This window comes from Phoca vitulina, unplaced genomic scaffold (assembly GCF_004348235.1).
Source record: "Phoca vitulina isolate PV1807 unplaced genomic scaffold, GSC_HSeal_1.0 scaffold21, whole genome shotgun sequence".
Taxonomy (NCBI): Eukaryota; Metazoa; Chordata; class Mammalia; order Carnivora; family Phocidae; genus Phoca; species Phoca vitulina.
In genome coordinates this window covers 12,146,719-12,167,898 of record NW_022589724.1, presented here as the reverse complement: position 1 = coordinate 12,167,898, position 21,180 = coordinate 12,146,719, and the positions used below count along the sequence as shown (strand labels likewise).

The 21,180-nt window shown below is 39.3% G+C and overlaps 1 protein-coding gene across 4 annotated transcripts in view; it reads left to right on the top strand.

Annotated features, from left to right (window-relative positions):
• Positions 1–21,180, top strand: part of ECPAS (Ecm29 proteasome adaptor and scaffold) — a 99,692-nt gene that overhangs the window by 22,598 nt on the left and 55,914 nt on the right. For 3 of the 4 annotated variants that reach the window (XM_032419113.1, XM_032419111.1, XM_032419112.1), the window contains 6 exons: positions 4,976–5,106; positions 11,195–11,311; positions 12,794–12,912; positions 14,041–14,190; positions 17,029–17,197; positions 19,812–19,951. In XM_032419113.1, the coding sequence (XP_032275004.1) occupies positions 4,976–5,106; positions 11,195–11,311; positions 12,794–12,912; positions 14,041–14,190; positions 17,029–17,197; positions 19,812–19,951 (826 nt within the window). Of the gene's footprint in view, positions 1–4,975; positions 5,107–11,194; positions 11,312–12,793; positions 12,913–14,040; positions 14,191–14,967; positions 15,159–17,028; positions 17,198–19,811; positions 19,952–21,180 lie in introns of those variants that run through there. The other variant, XM_032419114.1, reaches the window with a different exon arrangement.

Sequence of the window (21,180 nt, the reverse complement as noted above, 5' to 3'; positions counted from 1 at the left end):
TTGCATTAAATGTGTAGATTGCTCTAGGTAACAGACATTTTCACAGTATTTGTTCTTTTTTTTTTTTTTTTTTTTTTTAAAGATTTTATTTATTTATTTGACAGAGAGAGACACAGCGAGAGAGGGAACACAAGCAGAGGGAGTGGGAAAGGGAGAAGCAGACTTCCTGCCGAGCAGGGAGCCCGATGCGGGGCTCGATCCCAGGACCCTGGGATCATGACCTGAGCTGAAGGCAGACGCTCAACGACTGAGCCACCCAGGCGCCCCAGTATTTGTTCTTCTAATCCATGAGCATGGAACGTTTTTCCATTTCTTTGTGACTTGCTCAATTCTTTCATGAGTATTCTATAGTTTTCTGAGTACAGATCCTTTGCCTCTTTGGTAGATTTATTCCTAGGTATCTTATGTTTTTGGGTGCAATTGTAAATGGGATCGACTCCTTAATTTCTCTTTCTTCTGTCTTGTTGTTGGTGTATAGGAATGCAACTGATTTCTGTGTGTTGATTTTATATTCTGCCACTTTATTGAATTCCTGTATGAGTTCTAGCAGTTTTGGGGTGGAGTCTTTTGGGTTTTCCACATAAAGTATCATATCATCTGCAAAAAGTGAGTTTCACTTCTTCTTTGCCAATTTGGATGCCTTTTATTTCTTTTTGTTGTCTGATTGCTGAGGCTAGGACTTCTAGTGCTGTGTTGAACAGCAGTAGTGATAGTGGACATTCCTGCCGTGTTCCTGACCTTAGGGGAAAAGCTCTGTTTTTCCCCGTTGAGTATGATATTTGCTGTGGGTTTTTCATAGATGGCTTTTATGATATTGAGGTATGTACCGTCTATCCCTACATTCTGAAGAGTTTTAATCAAGAAAGGATGCTGTACTTTGTCAAATGCTTTTTCTGCGTCTATTGAGAGGATCATATGGTTCTTGTTCTTTCTTTTATTAATGTATTGTATCACATTGACTGATTTGTGGGTGTTGAACCAACCTTGCAGCCCACGGATAAATCCCACTTGGTCGTGGTGAATAAACCTTTTAATATACTGTTGGATCCTATTGGCTAGTATTTTGGTGAGAATTTTTGCATCCATGTTCATCAGGGATATTGGTCTGTAATTCTCCTTTCTGATGGGGTCTTTGGTTTTGGGATCAAGGTAATGCTGGTTTCATAAAATGAGTTTGGAAGTTTTCCTTCCATTTCTGTTTTTTGGAACAGTTCCAGAAGAATAGGTATTAATTCTTCTTGAAATGTTTGGTAGAATTCCCCTGGGAAGCCATCTGGCCCTGGGCTCTTGGGAGATTTTTGATTATTGCTTCAATTTCCTTACTGGTTATGGGTCTGTTCAGGTTTTCTATTTCTTCCTGGTTCAGTTCTGGTAGTTTATACTTCTATAGGAATGCATCTATTTCTTCCAGATTGTCTAATTGGTTACAGTCCTTCTTGTTTCTGAATAGACACTTTTGGGGTCCTAGGCCTAATTTGCCTTGTCACTTTCATGAGGTGGTTTCCTGGGTTGGGTAAGGGCACAGAATTCAGATACCTTTTTTTTTTTTTTTTTTTTTAAGATTTTGTTTATTTGAGAGAGAGAGCATGGGCATGAGCGGGGCAGGGCAGGGGGGAGGCAGAGAGAGAAGTGGGGCTCGATACCAGGACTCTGAGATCATGGCCTGAGTTGAAGGCAGCTGCTTAACTGACTGAGCCACCCAGGCGTCCCTGGAGTTCACATTCTTTCTGTGCCTCTAAAAACAGGATTCAGGGACCATACTATTGCTAAATCTTTACTTTTAATTTTGTTAGCTTTGACAGGTTGATAATTTTAGTACTTGATTATATCAGGACTTATTTACATTTCTTTTCATAAAGCTTGAACATGATTAATTACCTTTTATTTAAAGTATGGTGTGTATCTAAAGATGGCATAAGAGTGTTACACTGATCCTCCTCAAAGGGTGTAGGAGGCTTTAACTCTTCCTCTGGTATACTTGGCCCATTTTGGAGGGACTCCATATGATGTTTGGTGCCCTTTTGGCATTCCCATGGTCCCATCATAAATAATTTTATTGCATTTAGGATGCTACATTTTCTTTCCTAGTGAGGGAGAGCGGAAGGTTTAGGCACTATACTGGGGAGACATAGGAAGAAACCGAATGGTTGTATGAAAAACGAAAGAGACCGGTATCACTTGGCTTTTTAAGCCTTTGGTACAGATTGTCTAGGTCAGTTTGTTATGAAGAATTTAACTTTCTGCCTTCTTCCCCAGAACAATTCTTCCATCGTTTCTGTAGCTAAAATCTGTGGGCAGTGTTTACTGCCTGAAATCTGAGAGGCACTAGGGCAGAGCCTCCTGTGCTGGCACGAGTGCTGCAGGCTGATTTCACAGTCACCACGTAGAATCGTCTCGTCTGCTACTCTCACAGCTGTCCTGCCTGCCTTTTCCTCCTTCTTTCTTCTTTACTCTTTTCTTCTTCCTTTATTATTGAGCTTTGGGCTAACTTTGAGACTTTATTTGGATTTCACCACTTTTTCCCATTAATGTCCTCTTTCTGTTCCGGGATCCAACCCAGGGCACCACCCTGTGCTTAGTTGTCTCTCCGGTCTCCTCTGGTCTGTGACAGTGTCTTAGTCTTTCCTTGTGTTTCACCATCTTGAAGCCTGGAGCGGTACTGGCCGGATATCCTGTAGAAGTTCTTCCAATTTGGGTTTTTCTAGTTGTTTTACTGATAATTAGATGGGGGGTCTGGGGCTTTTGAAAGAACACCACAGAGGTGCGGTGCCCTTCTTGTCACATCCTATCAGGGATCATGATAGCCCTGTGACACCAGTCATGGTGTTAACTTTCATCACTTGGTAGAGATCGTATTTATCACGTGTCTCCACGGTAGCATCAACCTTTTCCTTTTTCTGTTCTTTGGAAGCAAGTCACTAAACCTAGTCTACGCTTTCAGAGAGGGTAGAAGCAGAAATGAAGCCATACCTCCTGCAGGGGGAGGTACCTACATACATTATTTGGAATTCTTTTAGAAGAAAGATGTGTTTCTTTTCCCCCCAATGAATTTAATCATTTAATGATTTCTTTACATTGGTATGGATTCATGTAGATTAGTTTTATACTTTGGGTTATAATCCAATTCTGTGTTATTTATTTTGTTCCTCAAATTATTCCAGCCTTGGCCATATTGGAACTCTTTCAGGTGGCTCCTGGAGACCTTTGATGTGTTTCACGCCCCATTTTCTTTCTAGCATGACAGAATGCTTCAGGTTCATCTTGCTTTTTCAGTGCTCCAGCCCCAGAATCCATCATTTTTTCAAGGAGCCTGGTTCCTCTTTTTGGAGAATGGTATTTAACAACCAGCATTTGGGTGCAGGGTGTGCTTGTTGCTACCAGAATGTCTTGCCTCTATGTTCTGTGTGTGTGCGTCTTTGAAAAATTTGGAAAACGTCAAGCATACACAAAAGTACAAATTCTCAGTATCTGTCATGCAGCTTGGACAATTATCAATCAGTGGCCAATCTTGGTTTCATTTATATGGCCTCTCCCCATGCCTCACCCCTCTGCCCGTGATTATTATTTTTTTATGAAGACCCAAATGAGGCTATTACTTTATTTATATTAAAAGAATAAAAATTGTGTATATTTAAGGGGTACATCGTGATAATTTGATATATATGTACATGTGGAATGATTACTGTAGTCAAACTAATTAATACATCTTCTCACATAGTTATCTTTTTGTGCATGTGTGGTGAGAGCATCTGAAATTTACTCTCTTAGCAAATTTCCAGTACACCCTTGGTTATTTCAAGTAAATCCCAGTAACTATATTATTTCACCTATAGATATTTCAGTCTTGATCTCTAAAAAATACTCTCTTAAATAAAATTTTAAATTGAGGTATAATAGAGTAGAAAGTATGAAAGTGTAGAGCTTGATGAATTTTTATCAAGCTATATGTCTTTGTAACCATCACCCAGAACAAGATACAGGGCATTTCTAGCCCCTCAGAAGTCTCCTCAATCACAAGTGATAATTTTTATAAGAACCTTGAAAAACAAACATAAACCACAATACCGTTATTACACCTAAGAAATTAACAGTAATTCCTTAAAATAAAATATCCAGGCATTTGCAAATGGTAGATTCCCCTGTCCCTACCCCTCCCCTCCCTTGGAATGTTCTGCCTACCTGTTCTGTACTTTGTCACAGTCTGGGTTTTGCTGAGAGCATCACGGTGGTGCTGTTTAACATGTTCCTCTCATAGAGGCTTTCTTGGTTGAAACTGGTCTCTCACATTCTGCTTAGGTAATCCCACCACAGTAGTGGGCAGTGGTTCTGTCTGTGGAGAAACTTCATCAGTAAGGTGGCTTCACCAAACAGATATTGTCCCTGGTGTCTGATTAAAGTTCTCCTTCCCATTGCTAGCTAGATCTAGAAGATTTCTTCAAAATTTTTGTATTCTTTTCAGTATACAAATCCTTTAGAAGAAAGGAATAACTATATGTAGAAGAGAATTTTGATATTCTTGGCTTTGTTTTCCTCTCTTCTAGGGGTTAAATGACCAGGACAGTTGTAAGAAAGTATAAAAACTAGTAAACCTTTTTTTTTTTTTTTTTTTAAAGATTTTATTTATTTATTTGACAGAGAGAGACACAGCGAGAGAGGGAACACAAGCAGGGGGAGTGGGAGAGGGAGAAGCAGGCTTCCTGCCCAGCAGAGAGCCCGATGCGGGGCTCGATCCCAGGACCCTGGGATCATGACCTGAGCCAAAGGCAGATGCTTAACGACTGAGCCACCCACGCGCCCCAGTAGTAAACCTTTTTTAGTGTTGTTTCCTAGTATGTCAGAGTCATCTGCATACAGGGCTAGTTGTGGTTAATCATGACTGAGTGAACTGTAGTACAGGAAAAGGATTAAGCTATAAAAATATTTAGTTTTGGTTGTGTTTGATTTGTTAAGTTCTTTTTTTCTTCTTATATTATAGATCAGCTTGAACGGGTCTTTTTACGACTTGGCCATGCTGAAACAGATGAACAATTACAGAATATTATATCTAAATTCCTTCCTCCTGTTTTGCTCAAACTGTCCAGCACCCAAGAAGGAGTACGCAAAAAGGTAAGCATGTTGGGACGGTTGGGGGAGTTAAATGGTGAGTAAATGGGTGTATATTATGAAGTGAGTTTTCTGTTCTCATTATTGAAATCTAGGTTCATGATCTCATTATGGCCTTTCAAAATGGAGAGTGAGTCTGGGACCAGCTTACATGACTTAAACGTAGCTTTTGTATGCTTAGCACAGCTGCATTTAGTGCCAGCCGTACACTTGGCCCCAGTGCCAGATGATAGAATTGAGATAGTTATTCTGAGTATGTGGAGGCTTGATCTAAAAGCCATGCCCTTGATTCCGATATGAAAGTCAGGTGGTAATGGGGCAAAAATATTCTTTAGCTTTGGCTGACTATGAATACAACTTTCATGAAAATTAAGCAAAATAATTTTTTTAAAAACCAAGATACCGTACAGCTCCTGTTTTAGGATTCTGAAGTACTGTCACCAAAAGTTGGGTAACTATCACATCAAGATTTTTTTTTAAGATTTTATTTATTATTTATTTTATTTTTGTTTATTTTTAATTTTTCAAGTTTTTATTTAAATTCCAGTTAGTTAACATACAGTGTAATATTACTTTCAGGTGTAGAGTTTTTTTTTATTATTATGTTCAGTTAGCCAACCTACGGTACATCATTAGTTTTTGATGTAGTGTTCAACGATTCATTATTTATTTGAGACAGAGAGTGAGAGAGAGAAAGCACGAGCTTGTGGGGGGAGGGGCAGAGGGAGAGGGACAAGCAGACTCCCTGATGAGCAGGGAGGGCTCGATCCCAGGACCCCAGGATCATGACCTGAGCCCAAGGCACAAATGCTTAACTGATTGAGCCACCCAGGTGCCCCAAGATTTTCTTTTTTTTTCTTTTAAGATTTTATTTTTAAGTAATCTCTACATCCAGTGTGGGGCTCGAACTCACAACCCTGATAAGAGTTGCATTCTCTACTGACTGAGCCAGCCAGGTGCCCCTCAAGATTTTCTTTTTTAATCTAAATGTTCTGCAGGGAACATTTGCCCCCTTCATTTTTAAAATAGTTCATTAGTCTTCTGGTGTATTTATTTATTTATTTATTTATTTTAAAGATTTATTTATTTATTTATTTGAGAGAGAGAGAATGAGAGAGCAAGCACATGAGAGGGGGGAGGGTCAGAGGGAGAAGCAGACTCCCTGCCGAGCAGGGAGCCCGATGCGGGACTCGATCCAGGGACTCCAGGATCATGACCTGAGCCGAAGGCAGTCGCTTAACCAACTGAGCCACCCAGGCGCCCACTTCTGGTGTATTTATACTAGACCTTCAGGTCTTAGAGCTGTCATCAAGTTTCATCCCTTGGGCCACTGTGATTGATTGGAAATGGCTCCTTGGAGGTCTGCCCTGAGAAGGGATTCTGAGGCCCAATTTGGGTTTATTGGACAAAGAGTCTCTTTAAGAACATCTGTTATGTTTGCAGGAAGAGACAGGACGTTCTCATCAGGTATTTGACATGCCCGTTGTTAACACTGCCTTGCTGAACACATATGTATTTGATCCTGTCACTGTCCTATTTAAAACTCCTCTGTGGCTTTCTGTTACCCTCAGGAGAGCAAGTTATACTAAAAGGCCCCTCATGAGTTCGTTTCTGCTAGGTAACTAGCAGAATTCACGCTAGTGAATGAAAGAAACATCTAGTTGGGGAGACTGGTATTAAACAGTCAGACGGATAGTATCCAGTTATAAATTGTAATAAGTGCCAAGAGAGAAAAGGATCTTTGAAAGAATATATTTGAGGACTTGATTTAAACTGAATGTGGGGCATAAGGAAGGCCTCTGTGGTGTGTAGGAAGTAGCCAGACAGAGAGATGGGAAGACCATATAAGATACAGCAGGCCCTGTGTGGATGTTCTGAGCTAGAACAGTGTGGGACGCCTTCAGGGACCTGAGGGTCACCTAGTGCACCCAGTGATAGGAGTGATAGGTGGTCAGGCTTTGGGGAGAGGAAACAGGGACGCCAGTGGGCAGCAATTTGAAAGCTCATGTATACATAATTTCAATATGTGAAATTTTGTGATTGATGAAAACTTGTATTGATTTTCAGTTGTGTAATTTTTGGGTTCCTAACTATCAGTGTCATGATGCACATTAGACTTAACCAGGATACCCTGCAAGGATAGGTGGTAATTTGTGGATAAATTGAGTGAAAGAGAAATAAAAGTTTTAGATTTCTAGTGACTTATCATTAGAGGATATTTGCTATTTTAAGGAAAACAAGGTTTGTTATGTAGAATTTTACTTTATAGCCAACTTTAAATGTAGGCTGTCATTAGAATATCTAAAATTAAAGACTGCCCATACCACATACTGACAAGGTTGGACTGGAACTCTCACAGACTGCTGGTAGGTGTGTAAATTAGTATAACCATTTTGGAAAACTGTTTGGAAATACTCGAAAGCTTATCATATGCGTACTCCATGACGCATATCCAGTCCTGAGTTCATATATAACAGAAGTATGTATATATGTGCACTAAAAGCATGTCTAAGAATGTTCATAGCAGCATTATTGGTAATAGCCCAAACTGGAAATAATCTCATGTGTGTCAGTAGGAGAGTGGATAAATGACGGTATTTCCTTACTAGAGCAGTGAAAGTGAACTGCTGCTATGAGCAGCAGCATGGGTGAGTCCCAGATACGATGGCGAATAAAACATTCAGACATGAGTTCACCTTATGTGTTCCATTTACAGAAATTTAAAAATGGTGTTCGAGGAATGCCTGGGTGGCTCAGTCGTTTAGTGCTTGCCTTCGTCTCAGCTCATGATCCCAGGGTCCTGGGATTGAGCCCTGCATCGGGGCGGGGGGGGTCCTTGTTCAGCGGGGAGTCCACTCCTCCCTCCCCTTGGTCCCTCCGTCTCCCTCTGCCCCTTCCCCAGCTTGTGCTCTCTCTCGTTCACATTCTCTCTCCAATAAATAAATAAAATCTTTAAAAAAATGGTGTTCGAAGTCAGGATAGTGGTAACTTTCGGGGAAGAGGGGTTAGTGAGTGGAGGGGCATGGGGTAGACAGGGCTTTTGTGGTTCCAAGTGTGCTTACTTTATGAAAATTTATTGGGCCATGCACTCTCAATTGTACACTTTAGTTATGTTTTATACTTCAATTAAAAAGCTTATTAATGAATAAATGAATTATAAATACATGAGTAGTAAGAACTGATATAGACAAGATACTGTATACCTGAGGCTGGTGATTCTGTAGGTTTATGGATTGTTGTCCATGGGGAAGGTTGGTTCGGTTGATTTTTTTTTTTTAATGTTTATTTATATATTTACTTATTTTTTTTAAGATTTTTATTTATTTATTTGACAGAGAGAGACACAGCAAGAGAGGGAACACAAGCAGGGGGGTGGGAGAGGGAGAAGCAGGCTTCCCGCTGAGCAGGGAGCTGGATGAGGGGCTCAATCCCAGGACCCCGGGGTCATGACCTGAGCCGAAGGCAGACGCTTAAGGACTGAGCCACCCAGGTGCCCCTGTCGTTTATTTAAAGTAAAAAAAAATTATCATAAAAAGAAAGTGTGTGATTGTGGGCATGATTGTCACTAATAATGATTTCCCATAGAGCTCTGCCAGGACTCAGTCTAGATTAGATTGTCAGATGAGGGCTGTTTCTTGAGCCTGGTTCCTCCTGATTCTTTTCTCCGTCGGTCAGCTGTATCTTAGGTCTGGACAGCTAGGAAGTTGAGATGAGTATGTGTGGTAATGCAAGTTTCTAGGTCTCTGTAAGGTATATTAGTGGTTCCAAGGATGTCTCATGGTGACAGACACTTCAGATGAATTGAGCTCGACTGTCAGTGTTGGAATCAGATTTTTACTATGCCACCTGGTGGCTCAGTGTCCTAGGACAAGTTACTTCAGTCCCCTGAGCCTCTGCTTCCTCGCCTGTGAAATGGGAATGACAATACCGTCTCTCTGGGTGTGAGAATCAGATAGGAAATGCAGAGTGCTATGCAGAGGTGTGTTCTGTACAGAAACTTTGATAAATGTCAGCTATTTCATTATTCATTAAACAGACATAGATTATACATTTGTTATTTTTTTTTTAAGATTTTTATTTATTTGACAGAGAGAGATAGCAAGAGAGGGAACACAAGCAGGGGGATTGGGAGAGGGAGAAGCAGGCTTTGTTGTTGTTATTAAAATTCACATTTCATTATTGCTCTAGATTCACTTGAACTTTTGTTGTTGGCAGGGATAGTCCTACAACTCTATTTATTTTTTAAAAGATTTATTTAATTTTAAAATTTATTTATTTGAGAAAGAGCAAGAGAGAGTGAGCACGAGCAGGGTGAGGGACAGAGGGAGAAGCAGACTCCCCGCTGAGCAGGGAGCCTGACGTGGGGCTCCATCCCAGGACTCTGGGATCGTGACCCGAGCTGAAGGCAGACGCTTAACCGACTGAGCCACCCAGGTGCCCCTATTTATTTTAGAGAGAGTGAGTGAGTGTGCCCAAGCAAGCATGCAAGTGGGGGGAGGGGCAAAAGGAAAGGGGCAAGCAGACACCCTGTGGAGCACAGAGCCCCACACAGGGCTCGATCCCACCACCCTGAGATCATGACCTGAGCCAAAATCAAGAGTTGGACGCTTAACTGACTGAACCACCCAGGTGCCCCTCTATAACTCTCTTTAATACTTGCTTTGAAGCTAGAGCACACATTTTAGAAATGATGGAGAATAGTATAGGCCTGGCCCTCCAGAACAGATACCTTAAATCCTTGAGTCTTTCTCAGGTGAGGCTTTCTAAAAATGTTATTTTTCTTTTCTTTTTTTTTTAAGATTTTATTTATTTGAGGGCGATTTATTTATTTATAGAGCGAGAGAGAGGCACAAGCAGGGAGGAGGGCCAGAGGGAGAGGGAGAAGCAGGCTCCCTGCCGAGCAGGGAGCCCGACATGGGGCTCGATCCCAGGACCTGGAGATCATGACCTGAGCCGTAGGCAGACGCTTAACCGACTGAGCCAGCCAGGCGCCCCTAAAAATGTCATTTTTCAATGCTCAGTTTCTCACTTCTCTCGTAGCAAGATAATCTCACTCTTAGAGTAAGATTGGGGCCATTTGACATAAGCTTCTGGATTTTGCTTTCCACCCACGGGAATTATTGACTTGCAGATCTCTCTTCTCTTTTCCCACTTGAGGGAGAGGAAGCTTGTTATTACTTATATTGCTTTAGTAGAATCAGATGATCTTCAGAATAAAGCAAAAATTCTCCATCATTTTACCTGAGTCCTTTTATAATCTGGGCTCTTCTTTTATCTCTTATCACTCTGTGTGTCAGTCACATGCAGTATGTTACATTCTTTTAGTCCTCATTCCTTCTTATAACTGATTCTCTGCTTGGAAATTCATCTGGTTGTCAGGATTCAGTGTTCTGTCACTTCCTCCCTAAGTCCTCCTTGATCTGGCAGAGTCTTTTCTGGAAACCCACAGTATGTCGTCTGTTTCTCATATTGTCACATTCACGGTGTGTCTTTGTCCGTTTGGGCTGCTGTAACAGAGACCACAGACTGGGTGACTTGAACAGCACTTTATTTCTCACCATTCCGGAGGCTGGGAGTCTGAGGTCAGGGTGCCAGCATGTCGGGTTCCTCATGGAGGGACCTTCCTGGTTGACAGGGCAGCCTCTCTGCTGCATCCTCATGAGGGGAAGAGACAGGACTCTAATCCCTTCATCCCCTTATTAGGGCACCAGTCTCATCGTGGGGGCTCCACCCCCATGACGTTAGCCAAACCTAAGTATCTCCTAAAACCATCAAACTGGGGATTAGGGCTTCCACAGATGCGTCTTGGGGAAACACAAACATTCCACTCGTGGCATGGTGTGTTGCAGTCATTTATTCACAGGGGTCCTGGGGGGCTGTGCCTCAGTGTAGGCTCACACAGGATCCCAGCTTTGGGGGACACAGCATTTTGGAACAAGACCCTGATACTGTAAATTCCCTTTCTGGGATGTCACATTTATGTCCTTGAAAAAAACAAAGTAGCTGCTATTCATCAAATTAAATAGTGGTTGAGAAATGAATTTGTTTTAAAGGTATCAATAATTTCAGTTCATATCTTTCTGTATCTTAGGTAATGGAACTGCTGGTCCATCTGAATAAGCGTATAAAAAGCCGCCCCAAAATACAGCTCCCGGTAGAGACACTATTGGTTCAATACCAGGACCCTGCTGCAGTTTCCTTTGTCACAGTGAGTGTTCTCTTGGAATATTTCTGACTTACAGTGAATTTTCTCTCCTAATGTTTATTAGATGTCATCAGTATATGGGCAAGTTTAGAATTTCACCTCAGACTAATTCTAAATGAAACAGGAGATGTTTTTCTTCAAATGACACACGTTTTTTCCACTGAAGTGGTAGGTGCGGGATAAGGCATGGTCGTTTACATCGGGCAAAGGAAGGCTGGTGAAATGACTACTCAGGTTTGCTGATATAAAGGAAGGATTTGATTCTTAGTAAAAGGTTGTACGAGGCCAGTCTGAACAGAGAGAAGACAGGGTTATGCAGCATAGGCATGAATAAACAATAATAGAAGAAGGAAAGAAAGGGTAAATGTCAAGGATAGGAAGCTGAATTTTAAAAAATTCTGTCTCTGATACATTCAGAAAGGTATGCTTTTTAAAAGTGAAATAACTGAGCCTGTTAAGAAATGTTCCTATTAAATTGTCATCTTCATGAAATGTAGATGTATAAAAATGTTGATGTCATGTGATGTCACATGTTTTTTTTGTGGCCCTGTTGCTCCTAGCATTGAGGTTCAATCTATTGAGTATTATCTAACATCTGGATTCCAAACCTTTGGAGCCACCTACTGGTGCAGAGATCTTTTCTGTGCCTGCTCTGGACGTACAGCTTCATTACAGAAGCTCCTACTGCAAGCAGATAGAAACATTGTGTGCCAGTAAAACTGCCAAATAGACTGTCTCCCAAAGAATAACCTTATGAAGCCTATTCTGAAGTGAAGAATCCTTTTAGAAAAGCAAATTTTTGTCTTATGCATAGATCCAGATATGCATTTATGAATTTGCTTAAAATGAAGCATTCATATGGATTCTAGTGATAGAAAAATACCCACAGCACTCAGTTTCCCTTGGTTCATCATCCATTGGTCAGTTACCGGAATGAGGAACCAGAGTGCTGCCATAAGGCGGCTATAGGAACTGACCGGTTGGGAAATGGCAGCCTAGGATTTCACAGGTGGTCTCCTCTTTGCTTGAAAGGATTAGTGCAACAAGCTGGGAGCTCTGATGCTAATGTGTAGTATGTAGGTTCAGATGGGCCAAATGATGACTTTTTCTTTTCAGCGAAAATTGCCTATTTGCATGCTTTTATCCCCCCCAACTTTATTGAGGCATAATTGACAAATAAAATTGTATATATTTAAAGTGAAAAAACATGAAGTTTGATATATGTATGCATGAGTGCTTTAGATTAGGTCATGCTCTCTCACATTAAGCACATCTTAAAGCAAACATTTTGAATAAGTAGGGCTGGAATTCTTCCTGAGATGTCATAGTTGATCAAGCTGTAATAAATAAACATGTGATAAATTTATGGAGAGAGAATGTGATTTCTTTGTTATAACGTATCTCCCTAAGTTATCAACCATGTGTTTTCATTGAAATCCTAGAATATTTCCTTCATGCTCACTTGCTTTTCTCTCATTGTGTTAGAATTTTACTATAATTTATGTTAAGATGGGCTATCCTCGCCTGCCAGTGGAAAAACAATGTGAACTGGCCCCTACGCTTCTTACTGCCATGGAAGGGAAGCCTCAGCCACAGCAGGATAGGTATGGTGTCCTCAATTACCTTCTCTCCTACCTGCATGAGTCAACAGCTACCTCTCAAACACAGAGTCACACATTTGGTTTTACTTGGGCTAATGTGAAGGCTTGAGCTCTTTCAGCTGACAGATGATTGAATTTTCTGTGTCACCTCAATGTTACTGTTTTGGTAGTTATCAAATTTCTTGATGCGAGCATGTTAAAATGTGTGCAGAACTAACAACATGTTTCTCAATCTAGATGCATTTATTTTGTCAATTATTTTGAAGAGGCTAATTTCATGTGATTGCACAAATTAGTCATAAAGTGCTTTTCATCAAAACATTTCTGTCTTGGAGCATATGAAGTTTTAGAGCAGTTTTAAGGAACAGATCACTTGTTTATATTAATGTGGGCATTGGAGGGGTGAAAAGGTTTGGGTAACACCCTTAGTTTCAGATTTGGCTCAAAGTTCTGTAGTGTAGCCTGGTCATGGTGAGCATCATCAGGAAGAGTGCAGAAGCTGTGGAGGGAAGGCGGAGGTAAATGATGGTTTTACTTTGCTTTTTTAGAGCACATGTATTTTTAAAAGAGAGACTATCGTACGGATCTTTACAAATAAAATTAATAAACAGTACAAGCACTCTTTGAGGTTTTCATGTGTAATGAAAGAAGGAATTACTGAAGCTGTGTTATATAAGTTCACACATTGGAAATTTTCATACTCAAAATATTAACAGGATCGGTTTTTAATTTCTTTAAGATTTAGAATATTTTAATTAACTGGAAAAGAAAAAAAATTATTGAAGGAACATGTTATAAGTTGAACTATACCTGAAGTTTAATAGAAAAATCTCTTTTGGTAACTTTAGATACTGGCACTGAGGGCATATTATGTACATCTTTTTCCCAGTGTTTTTGGTAATGAGTCGGAGTGGCTAAACGGCAGTCATCACCCAGCACGCTAGGGTTTCAATAACAAAGAAAGCTAGGCCAGTTCCTAGATTAGGACTTTGTAAATTGGTGGTTCTGAAAGTGCAGGGCCATTGCTACACTTGCCACTTCTTGTTAATGTGATTTTTGTTTTGTCTGTTATTTGCATGTATGAAAACCTTATTTTTAAAGTAGTTGCAATAAATGTAATTGTTTTTTCAGCTTAATGCATCTTTTAATACCAACCCTTTTTCACATGAAATACCCTGTTGAATCATCAAAATCAGCTTCTCCGTTTAATCTTGCTGAGAAACCAAAGACCGTGCAGCTGCTTTTGGACTTCATGCTAGATGTCCTTCTGATGCCTTATGGGTAGGTTCAAAATAAAACCCAGCGACCTTGTCGGTGACTGCTTTCACTGTGTGGGGTTGAATACTATTTTAAATGATTCAGCTTTCACTTGAAAATGGATGTGTCTCAGATTGTCATTTCTGCTGCAGGCCCGACCTCTTCTAAACCCCAGCCCCACTGCTTGTTGACCTTACAGATGTGGAGCTCCTGTCATGGTTTCAGACTCAGCCTGTCCCAGCTGAAATCAGTTTTTCCCCATAAAATAGTTCTTTCCTTTAACTGCTGTCAGTGCTCTGATGGTTCTCTTAGCCATGTCTGCGTACAGCTATAAATTGCCTGCAGCTTTCCTTTTCCTTGTTGCTAATGCCAGTCCCATAGTAGCCCCTCTCTGCTCCCTGTCTCGTCCCGGAACCACGCTGTCTGCTGCGGGTTGGTCTCATCTCTGCTCAGCTCTCGTCACGACTTTCTCTCCAGCTGTTCTTCTCCAAAACTTTCTACACTGCCAGAGGGATCCCTGATTTTTATTGTTTTATTTTTTATTTTTTGTAAAGATTATTTATTTGAGAGAGAGGGCACGTGCGCGCACTCGTGCTTGAGTGGGGGAGGGGCAGAGCACGGGCAGAGGGACAGAATCCTCTCCGGGGTGGGGATGGGGGGGCTCGATCTCATGACCCTGAGATCATGTCCAGAGCCAAAATCAAGAGTCGGCTGCTTAACCGATTGAGCCACCAAGGTGCTCCAGGGATCCCTGATTTTTAAAATGTAGATCTTACCAGATCACCCTTAAAATCCTTGGGGTATTATTTTCCAGTCGTTACATACACTCATGCAGTTCATGCGTTCTTATGTCCTTGCCTTTCGTGTTTTAAGAGAATACAGTTCTTTCTGCTTAGAATGCCTGCCCAACAGAAGAGAAGGGGAGAAAGAAAGAAAGAAAACAACAGCCAAAACAACTGCTTTGAAAAACCATCTCAGACTAGCTTTAAGAGGTCAGCTGTGTGTGTCTCTGACACAAATTTCTTGCCTTGGGCAGAGGACACTATTTTCCGGGTCCTTATTACACTAACCATCCATCTGTATTGCCACTTTGTGTTTTCATCGTACTGCTGACATGTCCAGCTTCCCTAATAGATTGGGGCCTCCTTGAAGTCAAGGGCTGTTTTAGCTAGCTCTGGTCCCTTGCTCAGTGGCCCAGGTTGTGATCTGCTTCTAGGCTACTTACTTTCTAGGTTGTCCTCCTGCCAGAGATATTTATCTAAAATGCTGCTTTCATTATGTTTCTTCCCTGACCAAAGGGGTAATGTGTACTATAATCTTAGCCTGTGGAGCCTCCTGTCCTCTGTCCCCTGATCCAGACACAAGAGGGTTCATGCTGTACAATTTTTTCCCTTTCCAGTTTGCCCCCCCTCCGGCCCCTCTAGTTTGGTGGCTTTATTTTCCAGACCTTGAAATGCTTTCACTACCTCTACTTGTTCACTTCTAGTACATGTCCTATCATTGCTTATTTCTCAGTGGTTTCTTTGTCATGTGATAACATGTCAAATGCTCTCATATGTGCTGTTATTATCTCAACCTGCTCCAGATCTTACACTTCCTGGTATTCTTCTGTCTTGTGCTCAAGATGGTGTTTTGCATAATGTTAGCTGTTCAGTAATTACTGATTCATTTACTTACTGCCACTAGTCTTGCTTTAACTTAGAAATAAATGAAAACCTCCTTTTTATAGTTGTTGAATCAGGAGGCAGCCAGAATTGGCAGGTGATGATGGCTTTGGTAAATAAACTTTGAAATCCAAATTTAACTTAGGCACATAACGTCCTCAATCCAGTTTTTCTTACCAAATCCAAATTTAACTTAGGCACATAATGTACTCAATCCAGTTTTTCTTACCAGTGGGAATTTGCCTTATTTTTATAGAAGTATTAAAGTGATTTCTTAATAGGTTTTTTTTAATAGATGGATTTAAGATTAAATGGATATAGCATATAAGTAATGGGGATTAATTTACTGTACTATCAGGATCTAAGTGTTATTTTTAATTTTTATTATAATGGGTATTTCATTTTAATATCCAGTCTGATAATTCATCAGCATAGAATTTTAGAGTTTGAAGGGACTTGAATTACATTTTTTTTTCAAAATTTTCATTTTGTAGATGAGAAATACCAGTTTACTGGATCAAAACGAATTTATCAGAAATCTTATTTTTAATCTGTAGAAGCTAAAAATGAAAATAGGGTGGTAAATTAATAAATAAGTAGCTACAGAGGGCTTTGAACATATAGTGGGAAAAGATAATTGTTATGACTTTTCCTCTGAGTTTTTTTTCCTTTTTGGGGTGTTATGTGCTTGTGTGGTAAGTGGTTTGGAGGTTTCAGTGGGTTTTCTAATGGGATATAAGAATTAAAGGTGAATTGCCACTTAGCAGAAATGGGAATGACTGTAAAAATGTTCTGTGCTTTGGATATAGAATAATGTTTCTTTTTTTTTTTTAACCCTTCTTACAAACAACTATTCTTTCTCTGTATTTGTCAACCTGAAACTCAAAATGTAGTAGGTCCATAGTGGCTCTTAGAGAGTTGTTTATAGATTGAGAGCAAAATATTTATATTCATTGTTGGTAACTGTAATAGTTCATTTGTAACTAAGCTGAACAGATGGACTTACGGTTAATCTGCTAAAGATGTAAATACCCTTTTTTAGATACCTTCAGGATTTTTCTTTATGATGAAATTTTACTTTCAAGTATTCTAGAAAAAATCTCTCAGAGAAAAGGATAAAATTGAATGTATTAAATGTGCACATATATGTTTATGTATGTGTTTTAATAGGGAGGTTACATTTCTCTTTCCTTTTCAGATATGTGTTAAATGAATCCCAGAGTCGCCAAAATTCATCTTCAGGACAGGGTTCTTCTTCAAATAGTGGGGGAGGTTCTGGAATACCCCAGCCTCCCCCAGGAATGAGTTTTTATGCAGCTAAGCGAGTTATTGGTGATAACCCGTGGACACCTGAACAGTTGGAACAGGTATCACTGCTTGTTCATAATGGAGCCTGCCCCAGTGCGCTGGCCCCGGGGGGGGCCCCCCGGGAGCAGGTCTGCCGTAGTTCTCATGTGCTCAGTCTCTCTAGTGAAACAGCTTTGCAACCCCTGCCTGACCTTGAGTGCTGTCTTCATCGTGGCAGTTATGTGTTAAAGCCCCAGGGGAAGGGAAGGGGCGGGCAGTGCTCTTCAGTGCTCTTCGTTGCGTCCACAGCTCAAGGGTGAAATCCAGCCCCCTCAGAAACGGAGTATGTTTAACTTTGCTCATTTTAGCTTTTAACTGTAGGTTTAATAATCATCTAGCTGTTTTGGTGCAGTTAGGATACAATTTATCTTGGGTTATTCAGCTTTTTAGGGCTGTACATTTTGTGTAAAGTGAGGAACTCCTATACTCACATGTGACAATATGGGGGAAAAGCATGACTCCCTTTGATAGTTCTTGCTGGGAATTTAAAAATTGGCATTAAGCATTTTATTCTGGATTTAAACAGGACACAGCTGTTCTCTGAGCAGCTTTTAAAAAAGACTGGTGCTCTACAGAGAAGTTGCCTCACTGTGTCTGTGTCAGCAGGCACCTCAGGGAAGAGCAGATGAGATCAGTATGTAATTATTTTGGGATTCAAGCAACATGGGTTAGTCTTCCAATCCTTCCTTTCTCTCTCCATGGAAGTCTAAATGATTTGATATTTTTTCTTTTTGAAAAAAAGCAGTGTTTTTTTTGATCAAAAAGCAGTGTTCCCCAGGAGAGGGAAAAAGGCAAGTGGGGGATTGCTTCCACTCGTAAATTCATAGAATGACTTGTTCAGCAAGGGTTACGTGTGATTAGATTTACTTCATGTTTCAAAGGTCTTTTTTTCCCCTTCTCAAACCATGATGTAAGTAAGAAAGAAAGGTAAATAGTAGTAGCAGCTCCTCTTTTTTGGGTGTGAGCGATGTGACGGGTACTCTGCTGAGCACTTTGAATACCTTGTGTCATTTAATCCTTACGTCAACCCGAGGAGGTAGAGAAATCATTTCATTTTGTAAAAGGAATTGAGGTTTTGAGATGTACCTTGGTCTTCCTCCTATTACTAGGCTTTGAATCTAGGCCTCTCTGAGGGCTCAGGCTCCAAGTGCTGGAGAATAATCGTTAACATTAAATTGTAATCTTGTGTTGATAATTATTTGCTAATTTTTAAGGGCCTCTCCATGTTTTTTGTCAATTTTATAATCTAGTGAATCTAAATGAACCATTTAGTTTCAAGGATGAAATAAAATTTTTTTTATTTAAATAAAAATGGTTTTTATTTTTTCTAATGATAACATTATGATAATGTAAAGATTCAAGTAGTACAGAACATTATAAAGAGAAGTTAAAAATGACCTGAAATCCTAGTTTGTCATTCATCTACAGCCTACTCTATGTGTGTATGTTTGTGTGTGTATATATATAAATACAGTTTTATACAATACATTTTTATATATTATATATTACATTTACATACATTTACATATAATACAGTATTTGTGGTTTACTTTTTTCATTTAACAGTATATAAAGTTTTTTTAAAAAGTCATCTTTTTATATGTTTATATAAAATTATGTGTAAACCATGTAAGATTTTAACTAGTTTCCTATTGATGGACATTAGTATTATTTTCAGTTTTCTTTGCACATTTTTTTGTTTATATCTTTGTGTAGTTAATTTCCATGAACTGTTCTTCTGTGACTTAAGTAAATGAGTCTTTTCTCTTGTGGCTCTTGCCACAAGTAAGTTGTTTTGAACAAGGGGGAGGGAAGGCAAGCATTTTATGATCTGTTTATATACCTTTTTAAATTGCATGTTGTTATTTAATAATTATAAACTCTCTTAATCTTGATTCATATACATAAGAACTGGTATATAACTGATTTTTAAAGGTAAAGATAGTTTTCAGGCATATTTGTCCTAAATAGAATTGTTTGTTTTGAAATTCATAGCTCCTTCACACTGCATGAAGTTCTAATTAGAATCCTTCTTTGATCTGTGTTTTATTTTAGCCATTCAATTAGATTGAATACTGTTTGGTTAAAATTTCACTTGCCTTGACTAGAGTGTGTTTGAAATCCTATTGTTTTCAATCTAAGAATATTGAGGACAGAATGAATATGTTAACAATAGAGTGGAACTCTGTGGAATGTGGTTTAGTTCTTTTTGAACTGTCAAAACAATCCATTGAGCCCTCTATTTATAATGTACCAATCTCTTACCTGTAGGCTCCAAATTTGGACTTCAGTTCAAGGCTTTATCATTCTAGAGAGACTGTAACCTGAGTAGGAAGGCTGTGTATCATGATGGTCTTCGATTTGGAGAAACTTTGGTTTGAATCTTGTTTTCATCATTTAATATGTGCCTTAATCTCTTAAGCCTTGCCTCAGTTTCCTTCTCAGAAAAATGAGTATAATATTACTTATGTCATAGATAGTGAGGGTTAAATGAAGTCATGAATATATGTTATATACAGTTCCCTGGCACATTGTAAGCCTAAACAGGAGCTGCTACTGTTGTTACTATTAATTTTTGGTTGGTAGTATTTGTTTCTTTGATCACCGTTTTTCCCTCCCTTCATTTATCTGCAGTGCAAATTGGGTATAGTGAAATTCATAGAAGCTGAACAGGTGCCTGAACTCGAAGCTGTTCTCCACTTGGTGATTGCTTCTAGTGACACACGCCACAGTGTAGCGACAGCAGCGGACCTAGAATTGAAAAGCAAGCAAAGGTAAACTGCCTCCCTTTCCACCTTGAAAAAATGAAAAGAGGCCATATTTCTAAAAGCTCACTCAGCACATATTTATTCTTTCAGGATTTTCTATAATGAGACATTCAATTTAGGAGATTATGAAATATACCTAATTTGTAATAAAGACAGTTTGCTTAGGAGCAGCATTCTGTATAAGACAAAGAAGAAAAGCTGTTTGGAAAAGCAGTTTAAAACTGGAATGGATTAGAGATATTACCATGAGAAGTGAGACCTTTGTCGTCTAGGTAAATGGACTTAAAGAATTGATGTTAAGAAGAATGGCAGAACCCAGAAGTTATTCATTTTTGATTCTTCCTCTGTGTCAAACCATTTGAGATTGCTTTTTAATAAAGGATATATAGGTATTATGATAAATACAGTAAAAAACAGGTCCCATAAAAGAGGTGCTGAATAGATCTTAATTCACACAGGAGGAAATACAAATAGTAATAGGCTCAGAGAAAATGTTTTGTGTGAGAAATCAAATCAATGCGAAATGAAACACTGGTGTACCAGTTTGTACCCATTGGTAAATAAAATTATGTAACAGTTGAAACTCCATTTAAGTTTCTGTTGAAACTGCTGTTTTTATATTCTGTTGATTGGCATTATAAACCGAAATAATTTTTGGAAAGCACTTTGCAGTATGTAATGAATCATAAAAATATTTATAATGTTTTATGTAAATCTTCTGGGAATTTATCCTAAGAGAGTCATTCAGAAGAAGAAAAAGATTATATTTAGAAAAATGTTATAGATTTGCTCATTATACCATTTCCTATAATTTTAAGAAAAATGGAAACATTCAAATTTCTACTATAGGGAAGTAGTTAAGTAAATTAACTGTGTGTCTCCGTATGGAATATTATAGATCTTCCCAAATAATTATGAAAGTAATAAAGCAATGTGTAAATTGTCCCCAAGTAATGGCAAATGAATACAGCAGAATACAAAATAATACGTGTACTGATTTAAAACAGGAGATGTGGGGAGACTGGAAAAACAACAGGAGAAATTGAAGTTACTTGGTTGAAAACTATCACGATTATGGAAGAGTTATGTTCTTCATTTGTTTTAATGCTTAATGTAATAGCATGCTAAAAGGCAGTGGAGTGCATATATTGTAGTTTTTCCACTTCAGAGAAAGTGATATAAGCAGGTGTAACCACGTAAGGAAGGTAACTTCGTTGTGTCTTCGGTTACGTGTC